The sequence below is a fragment of the Ooceraea biroi genome, chromosome 3 (assembly GCF_003672135.1).
Source record: "Ooceraea biroi isolate clonal line C1 chromosome 3, Obir_v5.4, whole genome shotgun sequence".
NCBI lineage: Eukaryota > Metazoa > Arthropoda > Insecta > Hymenoptera > Formicidae > Ooceraea > Ooceraea biroi.
Window position 1 is genome coordinate 7,489,636 of NC_039508.1, and position 19,823 is coordinate 7,509,458.

Sequence of the window (19,823 nt, forward strand, 5' to 3'; positions counted from 1 at the left end):
ATAAACCGAAACCAGGAGGTTGTGGCAACACCAATGATGGTAACGCGGCTCGCAGAGCTTTCAAAAATGTCGACTTGCTAGCTAAGTGCTTAGGGCTTAATAACCAGTTGCTTAAGAATTTCAGAACAATTCTTATCGCTCTGTCTTGCCACCTACCTATAGATCCCACTCTCTTTGAAAGTCTCTGTTACTCTACTGCGGAAATCTATGTCAACCACTATGCTTGGTTTCCGATGCCATCAACTGTCCATAAAGTACTCATGTACGCTGCAGATATAATGAGGAATAGTTTATTGCCTATTGGAATGCTCGGGGAAGAAGCATCCGAAGCACGCAACAAAAATTATAAACAATACAGGTGCGATCATAGTAGGAAGCATGACCGCACTGGTAATCTGACTGATGTTTTTAATAGAATTATGGATACCTTCGATCCGATAATTTCATCATTAAGGCTTCTGGGTGGTCACCGCGGCCATGTTGAATTATGACGCCAGAAGCGAGGAATCACATGCTCAGAATTCTTGCGTACCATTTTCTAATAAAAAGATATTTTGATAAACAAACACTACAGATCGCTTCAGCATACTTGTAAAATATTCTAAAAACTAACCTTTTCTGTCAACAATCAAGCAACAGTCATAAAATGCCTGTAATATGAAAATAGTCTTGCGCATGCGCAGTAATGACCATATGACCAAGTTTCATATCACAGTCATCTTACGACTATTGATTGACTGAGGTTTGGAACCTTCTTGCTAATATAACAGAGAACTTACCACCTACATTGAACACGGAACATGAAGATGAGTGTGATTTAACTGGTCTCCCACGAACGTATAAAATTTTAGATGAAGTAGAGTTATCCGACAGAGAAGAAATTACCGATGAGTAATTTTAAAACATCTGACTATACTGCGTTCGCGGAGAGAACGACCACGCTTTTCGTCTGGTACGGTCAGATCCCGCCCTCTGGAGAGTCCACGCCCGCAAATGGGCGTGGCATCTCGTAGGCCAAAGCCGTTACACTGCAGTGGTGCCAGACTTGACACGCTGCCACACGTGCACACAATCGAAGAATCGTGTACGTGTGCCGCTCGGTGCTCAGGCATTGGCTGTGCCGAGCGCCGAGTGGCACACGTACACAGTTCTTCATTGTATGCGCGTGTGGTAGCGTGTCAAGTCTGACCCAGTGGTTACAGTCGGTAGAAGGAGCCCGCGCTAGCGCATACGGCAGTGGGTAGCGCGCTCGAGTCCCCCTCACTCTGCCCAAAACTGTGCGAAGCGTGGTCGTTCTCTCCGTGAACGCAGTATAGTGAGAGGCAAAGGGACTCACTATAAACAAGCACCCCATAGTACGGAGTCTCAAATCATACTGCAATTTCCACTTAGCTCCTGGAAACTACAATTTTTGTGTAGACTAATTGTAGTCATAATAAACCAAAAATTAATAATTTTTGAAATTTTTAACCACCATTTTGAGTCTGCTATTTTTAATTTTTTAATTCTGAATCGGATTTGACCCCGAAAATCTCCCAATAGCAAACTTTATCACGGTCGAAGCACTTTTAGCATTTCCGTCCGTCAGTTTGAATTTCTAAATTTCGTTCAGGTCGGACTCAGCGACCTCAGAAACCTCTGAATACCCATTTTCACCGCAATTGGAGCACTTTTAGTATTTTGGCCATTTGCTTAGGTTCGCTGGCCCACTGTGCATTGGCTATAGTTTCTGTACAGAAATAGTGTCGGGAGGAGGTTGGACAGAAAAAGCATGCTTTCCAGTACTTCTCTCTCTGCTAGTGTACGGAAATAAGCTTTGCGCATGTCAGTCAAGCGGCAGTTTGAAACATATGAACTCCTATTTTCAATTCACTTTTATCGATAAAAATGCTTTAAATGTGATATTTCAGCTAATCAGATAATTGTTATACTATTTTTAAAGATATTTTTAATATTTATACAATAAATGCAACAGATGTTTTCTGTGCTTGACCTCTATCTTACACACAACAATCACAATGTTCCACTGTATAGTATATGTTTCCGTACACTATCAGAGAGAGAAACAGTTCTCTCTCCAACCTCCTCCTGACACAGTCTGGCACGTATTGCCAGTCCATATCTATAAGGTCTATGGATTACTCTTATTTGAACCGAATCACTAGACCAGACATCAGCTTCGCAGTTTGTGTCTTAAGCAGATTTTCATCAAATCCTAGCAAAATTCATTGGATGGCAGTAAAAATAGAGTTAAATATCTGAAAGCCAATGAGTCAATCTGCTATGAATTCCAACAAAACTTAAATATGAAAATGTTTTGTGATTCCGATTGGGGCAATCAGCTGAATCACAGGACTTGTCCAATTTAATTTAATTTACTTGTTACAATTTAATAATGGACCAATATCCTGGAATTCAAAGAAGCAAACCACAGTCGCTCTCTCTACTACCGAGGAGTATATGCTCTCTTCAGCCCTGTCAAGAAATTCTTTGGATAAGAAACCTATTACATGAAATATCGGAAGATTTAGTTGATGCTCCAACCAAAGTTCTACATGATAATACGTTAGAGGTTGCATAGATCTTGCGAAAACGGCAGCATATCGTTCAAGAACAAAATATATCAATGTAAGGTATCATTTCATCAGAAAACACATTCAACAAAAGAATATGACTTTCCAACATGAGGAAACTGGTGGAATAATTGCCGACACCTTATTCAAAAGAATACCTAAAGAAAAATTGAAGTTATGTATGAAGTTATGTAAATCAAATTAATTAATTGTTGATATTAAATTCTAAGAGGGATGTTAAAGGAGAGCGTCTCAATTGCACACAGTGCAATTGCGCACATGGCGTACTAGACCAATCAAAGTGCTTAGTTTGGTTAGGTTAGGTTAAATGTGATTGATTTTATTGCCTAGTACGCCATGTGCAATTGTTACTCTCCCATGTTAAAGTATTGAATTTAATATGTTAATTGAGTTTGCCTCTCTTTCTCTCTCCCTCTCCCCCTCTCCCCCTCTTCCTCCTCCGGACAGGCACGGCTAAGAAGGAACTGCCCCCCTCGCGGTTTTTTCGCGAGGCGGTGGGCGAATGCCGGGGCAGGGACTAGGGGTCCTCTTCGGAGGATGCAGGGTCCCCGGAAGTTCTTCTCCCTCCTAGTCTGAAGAAGTCGACGATCGGGAGATGGCCGAAGACGCGAGAAGGCAAGGAACGGAGAGACCGGCAAAATTCATGCACGGTAACCTCGGGCAGGAGCTCGAGGGTAGTGCGAAGAAGACGAGGAGAGCCGCCGCATGGTAACCTCGAGCAGGAGCTCGAAGGTAGTGCGAGGAAGCGGATTTGAAATTGTCATACGTGTCGGCGACAATATTATAAGCATATTATCATACGAGGCAAGCCACAAGTCGGTAATAAAACTGTAATTTTCGACATTTTTTTCCGTTTTTAACATAAAGTCCAGTCAATTGATACGCATTTTTATGTGCATTGTAATTGTGGAAAGCATTTGTTGTTTCATGCAACCAAAAAAAAGTTTCAGTGGAATAAAGTTCATGGTAAAACAGACGACTTCAGGATCCCCTTAAGTCTTAAGTTTTACTGTTTAAGTTTTTTTATGTATTGCCGTCCTTAGTCTGTCTATGTGGAAAATATATACACGTTTTATACCACAAGTTTCAATTTATTTAATCAACAAAAAATCCATAAAAAACTCATCAGATGTAATGTACAAACGTATAAGTGTGTGCATTTATACATATAAGTGAAAAAAATCATATCTATTATCAATTTTCTGATATACATATAATGCAAATTTTGCTTACCAAGTTTCCACAAACAGGTAATACAATTTCATCACAGTTGGCAACTCTTGTCGTGTCACTGTTGGCGCGAGCCACTTTGTCCAAAATTCCCTCCATCCAAGTGCGAAACTTGACTTGATGTAAATAAGACTCATCGTCAATTAATTTTTTCATCTCTCTGGAAAAAATACATATATAATACGCTTTTGTTTGCGCAAACTATTTATTATCTAGCTAAACATTAATTTTCTATCATATATTGTTATGTATTTGTTACATTATTATATTATATTGTATTATTACATTATTATATTATATTGTTACGTATTTATAATTATATTACATATATTATATTCTTTGATATTAATTAATTTTGTATAAGTTGTATAAAGTTATATTTTGGAACTTTTTTGGTTCCATAAAATAAGAAATTCTTTTCCACAATTACAATACACATAAAAATACCAATTGACTGGACTTTATATTAAAAACGGAAAAAGATTTCGAAAATTACCGACTTTTATTATCGACTTGTGGCTTGCCTCGTATGATAATAATATATACGCTTATAATATACAGGGTGAGCCATTTTAAACAGTCCAGTTCAATATGTCGAAAACCGAGTCCGATAAAACAAAATGTTTTAGATGAAATTTGTAGGGTTCCGAGGGGGTCAAAAGGTGGTGACCTTGTGATTTTACCAAGATCATTTTTCGAGGACATGAAGGTCAACTTTGGTTTTTTAAATGGAAACTAGTATTTTTTATTGCATATTTGAAAAGATTATCGCATTTTACATAAGAAATATTTATGACTTGTGTGAGCTATGTCTAACAGTTTAGCAGTTATTCAGGCATGATGAATTTTTTAAATTTTGTTTTATTTAGTGACGAGGCTACTTTTCACAGTACAGGCCAATTAAATCGTCACAATTGTCATTATTGGTCGGTGGCAAATCCGCATTGGTATAGACGGATAGATTTTCAACATCAGTGGCGCTTAAATGTTTCGTGCGGAATTGTGAATGGCTACCTTATAGGACCTTATTTTATTGAAGAAACGTTAAATTCTGAGGTATATCTCCATTTTCTACGAAACGAATTACCCATTTTATTGGAAAATGTTGATTTAGATACCAGACAACGACTCTGGTATCAGCACGATGGCGCGCCACCACATTATGCACATCAAGTACGTGCATATTTAAATCATGCATTTTCCAATCGATGGATAGGTCGAAATGAACCAATATTATGGCCACCACGATCGCCAGATTTAACGTCTCCTGATTTTTTTTATGGGGCTTCATTAAAAATTGCCTCGTCACTAAATAAAACAAAATTTAAAAAATTCATCATGCCTGAATAACTGCTAAACTATTAGACATAGCTCACACAAGTCATAAATATTTCTTATGCAAAATTCGATAATCTTTTCAAATATACAATAAAAAATAGAGGAGAATCTCCTATTATGAGATATGCTCCTAATATGAGATAATGGGGTTTCTGCTAAACTAGTGAGCACCATCTGTTAGTTCCACCATGAACTTATTTCTCTTGGTGTAAAATGTATTTAGTGAAAAATTCATTGTTCGTATTGTGTTTAGCCTTTGCAAGAAAAGGTTTGTGAAATTGTGAACATGTCAAAGGAACTTGAGGTAAGTCTTTAAACCTTGTTTATTATATAATAAAGAAATGGTTGGCAATTAATTCAGTATGCAATGATAGAGTAGAATCGTAGTAACAGGAAAATACGTAATTTGTTGAATTACTTAATTGTAGAGGTTAGATTTCATGATCGCGGAACCACTAGGCGTGTGGTTCGTATAATGAGATATTCAAGGTATTCTTAATATGAGATAATTGCTCGAATATGAAGATTATGTAGTGTAATAAAAAGAAAGAAAATACTACGTTAAGGTTAAAGAAAAGTTAATACGAATTTATATTACGAAGTTTTGTGTATTTAATTTTTATAGAATCTGACTATGGAAGTTAAAGAAACGAGAAGGCGTCGACAGTGGAATTGTGAAGATTTGAGGAAGGCTGTGGCAGCAGTATTTTTATAAAACTATCTAATAAAGTTTTTTAATTGCACTACTGATGTATTTTGCACTTTTAACACCGATTTTTCGAGGTATCTTATATTAGGAGCACACTTTCTCGATCCTGCATAAAGCTCTTTTTTCAAAGTTTTTTAATTTTCAGAAAAAATAATATTTAAATTAGATTTTTCATTTCACCAACCTAAAGCTTATTAAATTCTCTTCAAGATAACGTATTACATTTTAAAATTCTACCTATAGATTTCCTTACATTCGACAAAATCGATATGGTATCTCATAATCGGGGATTTTCCTCTACTAGTTTCCATTTAAAAAACCAAAGTTGACCTTCATATGTCCTCGAAAAATGACCTTGGTAAAATCACAAGGTCACCACCTTTTGACTCCCTCGGAACCTTACAAATTTCATCTAAAACATTTTGTTATATCGGACTCGATTTTCGACATATCAACTGGACTGTTTAAAATGACTCACCCTGTATTTTGTACGTATATACAGAGTGACAAAGTATTGTTTAGACAGAGAAAAAGTTGAATTTCGTGAGCAGAAATTGTGTGGGGGCGCTGCTAGTCTGCCAGTGAGATAGTCATACAAAAGGTAAACAATAGACAGAGTTTGGCTTTATTTACACTATGGCGTGCAAACAGCAATATTCGATTGAAGACCGCATTTTTCTCGTGAAAACTTATTATAAAGTAGGTGAAAACATCACAGAATTGCTCCGCAAGTGGTCCACAGCATTCAAGAACCGGCCAAAACCATCTCGGAGTACAATCATCAATTTAATACACAAATGTGAAGAAACTGGTTCTGTCCTTGATACCTATAAGGGAAATATTGGGCCAAAAGTTACTGCAAGGACAGAAGAAACTATCGAGAGAGCCCGAGCCATAATCGACGAGAGTCCATTAACATCCTGCCGTCAATTAGCCAGCCAGCTCGAAGTGAGCAGAGAGACTGCAAGAAAAGTCATGAAAAAGGACTTGTCTTTGTTTCCATGCAAAATCCAGACAATGCAGCACCTCAACGAAGCTTCAATAACTCAAAGACTGGACTTCTCCAACACATTCATTGACCAATATGATAATGGCCAGATCGATCCCAACTTTATTTGGTTCAGTGACGAGGCCCATTTCTGGCTGGATGGCTATGTCAATCGCCAGAATTACCGTTTTTGGGGCTCAGAGAAACCACAATTCTCAATAACAAAATCTCTTCACCCTCAAAAAGTCACAGTTTGGGCTGCCTTATGTGGTCAAATGATTCTCGGTCCATTTTTTATTGAAGGAACTGTGACTACAGCTCGATACAAAGCTCTTCTTCAAGAGGAATTTGTCCCGAAGATTCAAGAATTAGGTATGGTTGGGGATTATTGGTTCCAACAGGATGGAGCACCCCCTCACAGAACGCGGGTTGTTTTTGATACGCTCTTTTCGACATTCAAAACAAATGTCATAGCCTTAGGCTACCCAAATCACTATCCCGACAGTATGCACTGGCCTCCATACTCCCCGGACTTGAATCCGCTTGATTTTTTTCTTTGGGGTTACATTAAAGATAAGGTCTATTACGAGGCCCCAAAAACAACGGATGACCTCAAAACAGCCATTGTTAACGCTTTTGATAGCCTTCATAGTGATATTTTGCCGAAGGTCATCAATAACTTTATCATGCGTCTTCGTCATGTCATCGCCTCCGAAGGCAGTCACTTCGAAAACCTCATCAATTGATTGCCTTTTATTTCAAGTAGACAATTGAGAAGTTGTATCTCTCTATCTCTTATCGTTCCCTTTAAATAAAACTTTTTGTTTGTCTAAACAATAATTGTCACCCTGTATATATATATATATATATATATATATATATATATTCTGTACGTAGAAAATGAGTAGCTATTGGTAAAGAGACAGAAGGAAAGAATATAAGGACGCTTTAAAAAGAGATTTCAGAAGTCTAGTAAAGAAGTTAGAATGGAAAAATAAAAGTTTGAGCATATGTACACTGCCGGCCAAAAGTTTGAGACCACCAGTGAATGGCAATGCATTAGCTTATTAAATACACTTTTCTTAAGGCACCTGAGTACTCACCGCGGCCATGTTGAATTATGACGTCAGAAGTGAGAAATGACACGCTGAGAATTCTTGCGTGCCATTTTCTAATAAAAAGATATTTTGATAAAAAACACTACAGATCGCTTCAGCACACTTGTAAAATATACCGAAAACTAAGCTTTTCTGTTAACAGTCAATCCACAGTCATAAAATGCCTGTAATATGAAAATAGTCTTGCATATGCGCAGTCATTCCGCATAACCAAGTCTCATATCACAGTCATTTTACGACTATTGATGGACTGTTAACAGAAAAGCTTAGTTTTCGGTATATTTTACAAGCGTGCTGAAGCGATTTGTAGTGCTTTTTTTTATCAAAATATCTTTTTATTAGAAAATGGCACGCAAGAATTCTCAATGTGTCATTTCTCGCTTCTAACGTCATAATTCAACATGGCCGCGGTGAGTACTCAGGAACCTTAAAACTATTTCTTTATATGAAGACGTGCACGATTTTGTGTTACTGCTAAATAGTCGTTAACGATTTCTTTTGTTTCATTTTTAAACAATAAGTGAAACACGCACATCTGTCGCAAATCGTCAAAGAGTCTGCCTGCCGTTATCTTTGTATAACGTTTGTTTTCCGATACCAATAGAATTATTTTCGTGATAACCACAAATAATAACGTTCATTTGTTTATTTTTAACAAATGTCACTCTTAAGAACATACCATTTCGGTCATACATATGCTTCAGTCTCAGTTTGCTGTCTTTCGAGTAAGCACGCATTAAAATGGGAAAAGTTCGCGAAATTAGTGTTGAAAGAGATCAGCCATCACCACACTGCATAATGAAGGCAAATCCAAGCGTGCTATCGCTGCTCAATTGAAATTATCAAAGACGTGCGTGCATCGTGCCATAGATTGCTTTATAAAAACAGGCAGTCATCAAGATCGACCGCGCTCTGGAAGGCCCAAAGTTACTAATAAACGTGAAAATCACTTTATTGTAGTCACTAGCAAGCGAAATAGACGACTTACGGCACCAGAAATCCGCGCAGAGTTAAATAAAAATCGCTCAAAACCTGTCTCTCTAACTACAGTTAAAAGACGTTTAAGAGACGCCAACTTAATTGGACGTATTGCCGTACGAAAACCATTGCTTCTTCCTCAAAACAAGAAAAAACGGTTGGAGTAAGCGTTGAAACATCGTGATTGAAGAAGACTTCAGGAAAGTGCTTTGGTCAGATGAATCAAAGTTTGCATTATTTGGTTCAAAGAGAAGAGTTTATGTTCGTCGTAATGCTAAGGAAAAAATGTTGCCAGACTGTATAGTGCCAACGATGAAGAAGCATGGCAGTGGTTCCGTTATGATCTGGGGATGTTTTTCTGGCGGTGGTTTAGGCGATTTGGTACAAATCAATGGGATCATGAAGAAAGAGTTGTATAAAAAGATTTTAGAAGAGAATGCTATTCCATCTGGCCTTCGGTTAATTGGCAATGGATTTACCATGCAACAAGATAATGATCCCAAACACGACTCAAAAGTGTGCAGAGAGTTTTTAAAAGAAAAACAGACAGCAGGAATTTTGAAAAATATGATATGGCCACCGCAATCTCCGGATTTAAATCCAATAGAACTTTTATGGGAGGAATTGGACCGAAAAGTTCGTGAGCACTGCCCATCTTCTAAAAAAGACATGTGGAATGTGTTACAAAACAGTTGGGACAACATCTCACCAGATACAATCAATAAATTAATTAATCGAATGCCAAGACTTGTAAAAAAATAATATAGTGTAAGGGTGGAATTTTCGACGAAAAAACTGTATAAGCATACTTTACTGTTTGAATTAAATTCCCTTAGATATATTCGTATTTTTATTGGTTTTTATTTCTTGAACTATGTAACGTTATATTAAAAAAATATAAGCATTTAAAATTATATTTTTGGTATTGATTTCGATTTCCGAGTAATAATTAAGGTGGTCTCAAACTTTTGGCCGGCAGTGTACATCTCTGACATCGTGACCAAGAGTAAAACAATATTAGTTCCTTGATATCGTACAAAAGGATTTCTTTCATCGTGTAAAAGGATTTTTCATTCGGTGCAACCAATGAAAAGAGCTATTTAAAAAAATCACTCATTTTGTCCCCATTTTGTTTCTAGAGTCGTCTGTATTACTGACGAAATAAATGACAGTTTTTAATGAAATCTTTTTATTGGTTGCGCAGAATGAAAAATCCTCTTGCACGATGAAAGAAATCCGTTTGCACGATATCAAGGAACTAATCTTGTACTCTTGTCCACGATTTTACATGGAATTTTCCAAACAATGAATTTTTTTATTACATTTCTAAATTCACTTCGAAAAGCATCATCGTATTCATTTAATACGTGGCCAGTGTGGATGATAGCCATTTCGTACATACAAAGCACCAAATTGTTATATTAAACACATTATTGTACGAGGTTAAGCAAGCCGATAATAAACCTGTAATTTTCGAACTTGTCTCGTTTCGAAGCTTTGTATATACGAAATAGCTATCATTCATATTAGCCACATATTAAACGAATACGATGATGTTTTTCGAAATGAATTTAGAAACGTAATAAAACATTTCATTATTTGGAAAATTCCATGCCAAATTTCGCATGTAATCGTGGATCTACAAAAGTAGAAGATTAATTCCTTGATATCGTGCAAACGGATTTCTTTCATCGTGCAAGAGGATTTTTCATTCTACGCAACCAATAAAAAGATTTCATTAAAAAATGTCATTTACTTCATCGGTAATACAAACGACTCCAGGATCCCCTTAAGACAGTCTTTGTGACTCACAGACGTGTATACTTCTAAATGGCCGTCTTTGAGTTGATAAAATCGTTAATACATTTTCGGACCTTTTCCATTTATAAAGTACCTATTAGCCAGACGGTAGAAATAGAACGATCTTCTTCTTCTTTTTGTTTGGTACCCAATCCCCATACGGGTTCAATACGGTCAGAAATAGAACGATCGGAATAGATGGTAATTCGAATAAGCTCCGATTAATAAGCCGCATGAGGGAAAACTTCAGTGAATAAACAAATCCTTTTTACGTGTAGTCGAATGTTATCATGCTGCAAGATGACTTGCCGCGTTTTATGGTCAATAAATGATCTTTTCTTCTGTGTTTCGTCACTAAACCGAATGAATTGTTGGTAATATTCAGCATTAATTTTTTGACCAGATTACAGCTCATAATTTGTTATCCTTCATATCTACAAAATAGACAATAAAACTTTTTTGGCATGAATATTGAGTTTTGCAGTCGATGTCGATGATTAATTAAGGTCTAACTATAATCTAACTCTAATATCCTAATGTAATACTATGTAATACACTGAGATATAATAATACTGGAGGAGGAACTGGCTCGCCTGGCGCGGCCCAAGTGAGATAGTTGAAATTCAGGTCTTGTACAGTCACGTTCAAGACTTCAAACGTTCTCGAGTACTATTAAAGCGAGTATTCAAACGAAACTGATCATTAACTTTTGGCCCGGATTGTACTGCGAGTGATTGCGCATGCGTCTCGTACGTCAGACAAAGACAAACTGTGACCTGAAAATCTACTGTCTCACGGCCGCTTTCCGCTTACGGTCGAAGCATAGCAGTGCCTCCTCCAGTATTATTATATCTCAGTGATGTAATACTAATACTTATCCAAATACAAATATAAATATAGATTTATGATTATTATTTCAGCTTTGGAAAAAGATGCTATGACGCATAACATTTGTAATAAATGATATTAGAGGTTTCGAAGTATTGAGTTGGCACTATTTAGGCTAAAAAATATTATTGTATATTTGGTGGAATATTAAGGATGAATATATTATGAGTTACTAGAATTTAGTCAGACTATTAATTCAAAGCGTACCAACAACTAAACTTTGAATGATGAGATAGAGCGAAAAAGACCATTTATTAACTACGAAAGTAGGCTGTCAGTCTGTAACATGATAATACTTAGTCACATGTCGCGAAAGGATGAAGAGGACGATATTTGTTCTTTGGGAAATTCTCTTTCGTGTGGCATATTCACCGAAGTTTCTAACTCCATTACTATCTGTTACAATCACTTCAACATTGCCTTGCTGATATGCACTTCAAAACAGTAGAATAGATCCGAAAAAGCTTTGACGATTTTATCAAATTTAAGCCGCTTTCTTTTTCTTGTTTCTCTTTCTTGTCGAGAGGGATACCTTAACTGATTGAAGAATGAAGAAAATAATGGCGAATATTTCGAGTGGATTTATCTTTATTAAAGGGAATCTTTTGAGGATCTCATTTTTTTGTAAATAAACGTGCAATTTCTTTAAAAAAAGACGGCGAACTAATTGTACACCTAAAAGCATTTATAGATAGACATGAATATCTCTTAAAAATCTCATATCATGTTATATCATGTCATATCATGTCATATCATGTCATATCTTTGTTCACTAATATACCCATAGAGTTAGTATTAAATAGCATTGAGAAAAGATGGCACTTGATTTCCAATGTTACAAAGTTGAACTTGAATCAGTTTAAATACGCAATTGAAGTGGTGCTCAATTCAACCTGCTTTAAGTTTGATGATATTTATTATGAATAAGTTTTTGGTAGCCCTATGGGTTCTCCACTATCACCGATTTTGGCTGAGTTAGTTTTAGATGATTTAGAAACGTATTGTATTGGGTTGCTTGATTTTAATCTAAAGATATATTTGAGATATGTGGATGATATTTTCGCAATTTTACCTAGGAATAGGATCCAAGATGTTCTTTCTATGCTCAACAAGTATCACTCACGGTTAAAATTTACTTGCGAAATGGAAAATGATAATCGGATTAATTTCCTTGATACGACGGTTATAAGAGATGGTAACATCTTGATAACTAACTGGTTTAGAAAACCGACTTTTTTTGGGCGTTACATTAATTATCTTTCCAATCATTCTGACAACCACAAAATTAGTGTGATAACAAACCTAGTTGACAGAGCTATTTTACTTTCCGACCCACGTTTTCATGTCTCCAACATCGAAATTGTTAGGAATATACTGACTAATAATTGTTACCCTTTGACGTTTGTTAACAAACATATTTACAAAAGAATTGGAAGGATAAAATATGGTAACGATACGGAGAAGGAGCAAGATACAGAGATTAATAAAAATGTTATCATTTTGCCGTATGTTAAGAATTTCAGTGATATTATCAAGTCAATTTGAAACGCTTAGAAATTGATGTGTTTTACAAAGTTAGTAAGAAATTAGATTGCCTGATAAAAAGAGGAAAAGATGCATTGTCGAACACACTTAAGACTGGTGTTGTATATAAATTAAGTTGCAAAGATTGCAATAGTTGTTATGTGGGTCAGACTAAATGACAATTGATTAAAAGAGTTAAAGAGCATTTGTCGGATATTAATAAACAAGCTAACTCACATTCGGTAGTTAGCCAACATAGGATTTGCAACAATCATGATTTTGATTGGGATGGAGTCGACATTTTACATCAAGAGAACCATCGTAGAAAGAGGGAACTAGCGGAGATGTGTTATATTAAATGTTCTAAATACACCATTAATTCATAAAGAGACACTGATGATTTGCCTGGTATTTATGATTCTGTTTTTGAGCGCGCGTTGTAACTTTTGTATTAAGTTATTTGTTTTGAAGCGGTTTGACTGTGCCTCAGTCCACACGAGAATGTCATGCTTGTTGGTGGTGTTCTGGCGAAGTGTGCTGTAGGTTTTTAAGTTATTTTCTGCCAATGAATTTTTTGTTTTTGCTCTTACCTTTTAATTAATTGTATCTTAGTATTAATTCAGTTGTTAAAATTTTAGAAAATGACTTATACACTATATTGTTAATTACCACTTGAGAAGGACCTCATACTATGATCGAAACGTAGTGGATTGAATTTTGGATGTATTGCCAGATTGGTCGGAATATAGGATTTTTACAATATCTCTTAAAGTTTACTACAGATATCTAAAGTTTATCAAGATTAGGAAAGAATTCTTTTTCTGTTAATATAACTTATACATACTGATAATTTGTTAATATAACTTATACATACTGATATTCTGGATCCATAGATTTTCCGAAAGAATTGTCCCACTTTATATTACTTAGTATTTTAACGTAACCCGGACACTGTGATGTAAACTGTAATAATTAATAAATACTAATTATTTTTAAATAATAATTTTAAATAAATAAATAAAATAATAGTTTTAAAAATAATAATTACTTTTTAATAAACACTAGTTAATTTCATAGTAGTCTTTATCTCCTCAAGATTACAAATCTTTACAAATTCATTTATATCTACTTTACAACTAAATAACTTAATCTAAATCTTATTCTACACTCTATTTCTCGTGTTTATGCGTGTTTATGCCATAGTTCGCACACATATACCCGAACACGCGCCGTACACACATACTCCCTCTCTGGTTTTCCGCTTCCTATTGCTATATTTTTTGCTCTATTCTTTTTTATTATTCTTATATTTTCTTTTTCTTTTTCTGCTCTCTGTTTTTATCCCTCCTCTTCTTCCTCCCTCCTTCTCATAGCAGTATTGCCAGAAATGGGCCTCTGCAGCATGCGGTAGTATGTGGTGAGGATGGATTGGGGATGGTTTCGCGATGCACACACGTTGCGTCAGACAGGGCCTACTGTGGAAGATATTTTAACCCGCTTCCAGATAGGTAGACAAGGACGAAAACGAATAAAAAAGGATTTTAACGAAATGATCAAATGTTATGAGTTTCATAAATTTTGGGTAATGCAAAGTCGTCGAAAAGGTTCTAATAGGTATGAGATTAGTAAGTGCATTTCTTATCGAGTTCATCGACATATAGAATGGACCGCTGATCGTAGTGAGACCAATTATGTTTAGAGTGAGAGGCAGAAAACTGGAGACATTTCCGTCTCTTTCTAGTAAAGCCTGAGTGGTTACTGTAAACCGCGGTAGCCAATCAGGCTTTACTAGAAAGAGACGGAAGTGTCTCCAGTTGTCTGCCTCTCACTCCAAACATAATTGGTCCTCCAACCACTACGATCAGCGATCCATTCTATATGTCAATGGGCGAATTGAGTCGAGCGAGAGTGAGACAGAAAGTCACGTGACGAGAGCCATCCCCATATGCTACCGCGTGCTACCAAATGCACGGAATCTGGCATCACTGCACTAAAGGTGCCTTCCCCTACCACTGAAATTCGGCCTCATTACTAGACTTGTATGCAAGTGTCTCTTGGTTTGTCCTATCTACATAGGATTCCTGTATTCTCTAATTCTAGTTTCCAAGTGCCTCTTGGTTTGTCCTATATATACATAGGATAAACCAAGAGACACTTGGAAACTAGAATTAGAGAACACAGGAATGACATTAAAAAACATGACAGCAATTTATCTGTTGTTAGTAGACACCGACTCACATATACTCACGAATTTGACTGATCGCATCCTGAAATTTTACATTACGAGAGACATGACAAAAAGAGAAAGATTGCCGAAATGTTTAGTATCAAGAAACACGCCAATACCGTAAACACGCAGAAGGACACTGACAACTTACCGGGTGTTTACGATTTGATCATAGACATCGCTTAGTCTTTGTCCGTCTTTGTAACCGTTTGGACTTTGTTCCTGCTTTGTGATAGGGTTACTCATTTGTTTCTTCACTAGTTCCATTTGACTATGTATAATGTATATAAGTTTCTTGTGGTTTAGACATATGTAAGTTTTTATTCTTTTTAATTTGATAATTGTTTGACAGGTTTTTTCCTGAATAGTAAAGTTTGTTACGTTTCTAGACACTTAACACAACGCTGCTACGTTGTTTGAATAATATGTTAAAATCGATGTAAGATTAGACGCTTGAAAAATACCGGAATCACGGTCGAAACGTAGCGTTGTTTCAATAAACGATTGCCAGTTAGTCAATTTAAACCTTTGCTTTCATTATCTATTTACTGGCGAAGAAGATTTGACTCTTTTAAGATAATCTTATTATGAAATATTTAAATGTTAGAATAAATTAATAGAATGTTCAACGCATTTATTATCGGCATATAAATGAAAAGAAGTATCAAAAATTGATACTGTAATATCGTATATGATCCAAACTCACGGCATCTTTAGAGCCTGTCACTATTGTGCAATGTACCTTGCCTGAGCGCGCGAACTTTAGACGATTCGATTAGTCAACTTTAAATGTTTCTCATTTAAAAATTATTGTAGCCTCAACATTTTGGTATTAGGATATTCGTCTCCAAAAATACCCCAAAATACTCAATATTCTTAATCTCTCATTAACCAATATTACACGAGCTTTAGGACACCCTGTATATATTCATCATATACGTATAGAAAAAAACGTGGAATTTTTGATGATAATTATATATATATATATATACAGGGTGTCTGAGACCACCCGTACATGCCGAATATTTTGATAACTGAGCGTGACAGATAAAAATGTTTTAATCAAACGTTGTAGGGCTTTAACAATTACATGAAATGGTGATACATATTTGACCTTGACAGCAGTTATGCAGGAAGTCTCAAGGTCAACTTTAAAATCTTAAATGGAAACTCCCATTTTTTATTATATCATCTTCTTCTACCAATTAATTGGAACAACTTTTGTCTGAAACATGTTTTCTGAAAATGCCTCCATTGACCTTGACATGTATTTGAAATAAAAACTACATTTTGAAATAAAAAAGTCTCGCTCTTAACATAATCCAGAACTAACGACGAGGACGTGGCGAGTTTCTAGTTCCATGTTTTTTCTTAATTTAAAAAATTGTAATGTTTTTAAAATGTTTTCAGTGGTACGGCCAAAAAAACGGAAAAATAATTAATAAACATAGTGATACCAAATACTATGTTACACAAACCAATTATGAATACGTAAAAGCATTTAAAAAAAACTGAAATAGCTGTCCCGTATTTGGGACAGCTATTTCAGTTTTTTTTAGTGATACCAAATACTATGTTACACAAACCAATTATGAATACGTAAAAGCATTTAAAAAAAACTGAAATAGCTGTCCCGTATTTGGGACAGCTATTTCAGTTTTTTTTAAATGCTTTTACGTATTCATAATTGGTTTGTGTAACATAGTATTTGGTATCACTATGGAGGCATTTTCAGAAAACATGTTTCAGACAAAAGTTGTTCCAATTAATTGGTAGAAGAAGATGATATAATAAAAAATGGGAGTTTCCATTTAAGATTTTAAAGTTGACCTTGAGACTTCCTGCATAACTGCTGTCAAGGTCAAATATGTATCACCATTTCATGTAATTGTTAAAGCCCTACAACGTTTGATTAAAACATTTTTATCTGTCACGCTCAGTTATCAAAATATTCGGCATGTACGGGTGGTCTCAGACACCCTGTATATATATATATATATACACAGGGTATCCCATGACTGAAGATCCATACATTAAGGGCGTGTTATTGACGTCATTTAGAGTTGAAATTGTTTAATAACCATATGTCCGCAAATGCATCCTAACAGAACTACAACCATTGAAAGTTGATGTGAATATTTGAAAGGAAAAGAAAAGAGACATTTAATTTAACTTGTTTATTTACAAATATATTACAAATTCTGTTCAAAATGATCTCCTGCAGATTCAATACAAAGTTTTGCCCTGTGTAAAAGTGATCTAACAGCTCGCCTCACCATGCCAGGAGAATTTCTTATTTGTGTTGCCGCATCCATAATTCTGTTCACAACTTCATTCCTATCGCGAGATTGTCGTATTGTCGTTTGTCATATGTTTTGTAGAGATTTTTAATTTACATTAAGGTTAGATTTTCTTTTAAAGTTCGTAAAGTGTCGTTTTCAAACGAAGAATACGCCGATATTCATTACGTTTATGGTTATTGTAATGGAAATGAAAGACAGGCAGCTGTAGAATATGAAAAGCGACTTTCTAATCGCAGAGTGCCAGATAGGCGCGTATTTGCCAGAGTTCACCGTTGTCTACGAGAAACCGGATCGTTTCCGAAAAGTATCGCTGAGCATGAACCAGATAACGATCAAGAGGGTATGATATTGGAAATGGTTGAACGCAATCCATCTACCAGTGTGCGAAGAATATCTAATCAAACAGATACTACACGAATGAAAGTATGGAGGACGCTACATAAGTTTGGTTTATATCCATTTCATCTCCAAGGAGTGCAGGCTTTGTTACCAACGGATTTAGATTCACGGATGCAGTTTTGTCATTGGCTTATTGAACATCAGTATCTTTAACAAAAGATATTATTCACTGACGAGGCTACTTTCAGTAGAGACGGCATCAATAATACCAGAAATTCACATTGCTGGTCAATTGAAAATCCCCACAAAACATACGATAAACATTTTCAGCATAAGTTTTCCGTAAACATTTGGTGTGGAATTATTAACAACCAACTTGTTGGACCTTTTGTTTTGGAAGGACCTTTAACAGACGAGATTTATCTCCGCTTTTTGCAAGAACATCTACCCCTTTTAATGGAGAACATTCCTCTTCGAAACAGAATGCGCAGATGTGGATACAGCACGACGGCGCACCGCCTCATTTTAGCAGACAAGTAACTGCATTTTTAAATCATTCATATTACAACCGTTGGATTGGAAGAGGTGGTCCAATTTCTTGGCCTCCAAGGTCACCAGACTTAACACCTCTGGACTACTTCCTTTGGGGGCATATGAAATCAATAGTTTATGCAGAACAATGTCGCAATAGAAATGAACTTGTGAACAGAATTATGGATGCGGCAACACAAATAAGAAATTCTCCTGGCATGGTGAGGCGAGCTGTTAGATCACTTTTACACAGGGCAAGACTTTGTATTGAATCTGTAGAAGATCATTTTGAACAGAATTTGTAATATATTTGTAAATAAATAAGTTAAATTAAATGTCTTTTTTCTTTTCCTTTCAAATATTCACATCAACTTTCAATGGTTGTAGTTCTGTTAGGATGCATTTGCGGATATATGGTTATTAAACAATTTCAACTCTAAATGACGTCAATAACACGCCCTTAATGTATGGATCTTCAGTCATGGGATACCCTGTATATACCCAGCAAACACAAAGTAACAGTAATATACATGTTAGTTATAATTTCCCACTCATTAATATAAATACAACATAACATACGTGTTATGTAACAATTACATTGTTGAGTGGGAAGGATAACTAACATGTATATTACTGTTACTTTGTGTTTGCTAGGTATATATGTAATAATAAGACGATAATAATATGACAATAATATTACCTTCATATCTTCCTGTTTGATTGGTAAATCAATCACCAAATTTATATCATATTCCTCTGGATCTCCGACTCGTGTTTTCTTGTAGTAACTGCCAGCCCATACAATTCTTCGATACGTTTTATTAAATAACTTGCTTTGTTGTTGCATTAGTTTTATTAATTTCTCAATGATCTATAACACATGTTATGACATACAGTGTATTTAACTTTATACTAACACGAGACATGTTTTTTATAATACTATTTTTATAGTATGGACAAGAAGTTTTACAATACCTCGTTTAAATACTGGTTATTATTCCTTACATCGTCGGGATCTAAAGTTATAAATTGTCTGTTTAACTTCTTAAATACTGTATCATCAACAAGATATTTGGCAATATCTGTGGGATCCATCATCATGTACATATAATATACGTTAAATTTTTAGAATCTGAAATTTTATATTAAAATTACATACTATATGTTATTATATTATCATGTTATTATGTTATTATGTCATCTTTACAATATTCTATTGTGGTACTCGTATTGTGTTTTTGTAAATCAGAAATAGA

At 35.5% G+C, this 19,823-nt stretch overlaps 1 protein-coding gene across 1 annotated transcript in view; it reads right to left on the minus strand.

Moving 5' to 3' along the window:
• The window catches only part of LOC105279385, a 49,665-nt gene that overhangs the window by 8,254 nt on the left and 21,588 nt on the right, over positions 1-19,823 (minus strand). The window contains exons 3-6 of the mRNA XM_026968515.1: positions 19,543-19,699; positions 19,268-19,438; positions 14,042-14,130; positions 3,828-3,984 (exon numbers count right to left, since the gene is read on the minus strand). Coding sequence (XP_026824316.1) covers positions 3,828-3,984; positions 14,042-14,130; positions 19,268-19,438; positions 19,543-19,674 — 549 coding nt within the window. The 5' untranslated portion in view covers positions 19,675-19,699. The remainder of the gene's footprint in view (positions 1-3,827; positions 3,985-14,041; positions 14,131-19,267; positions 19,439-19,542; positions 19,700-19,823) is intronic.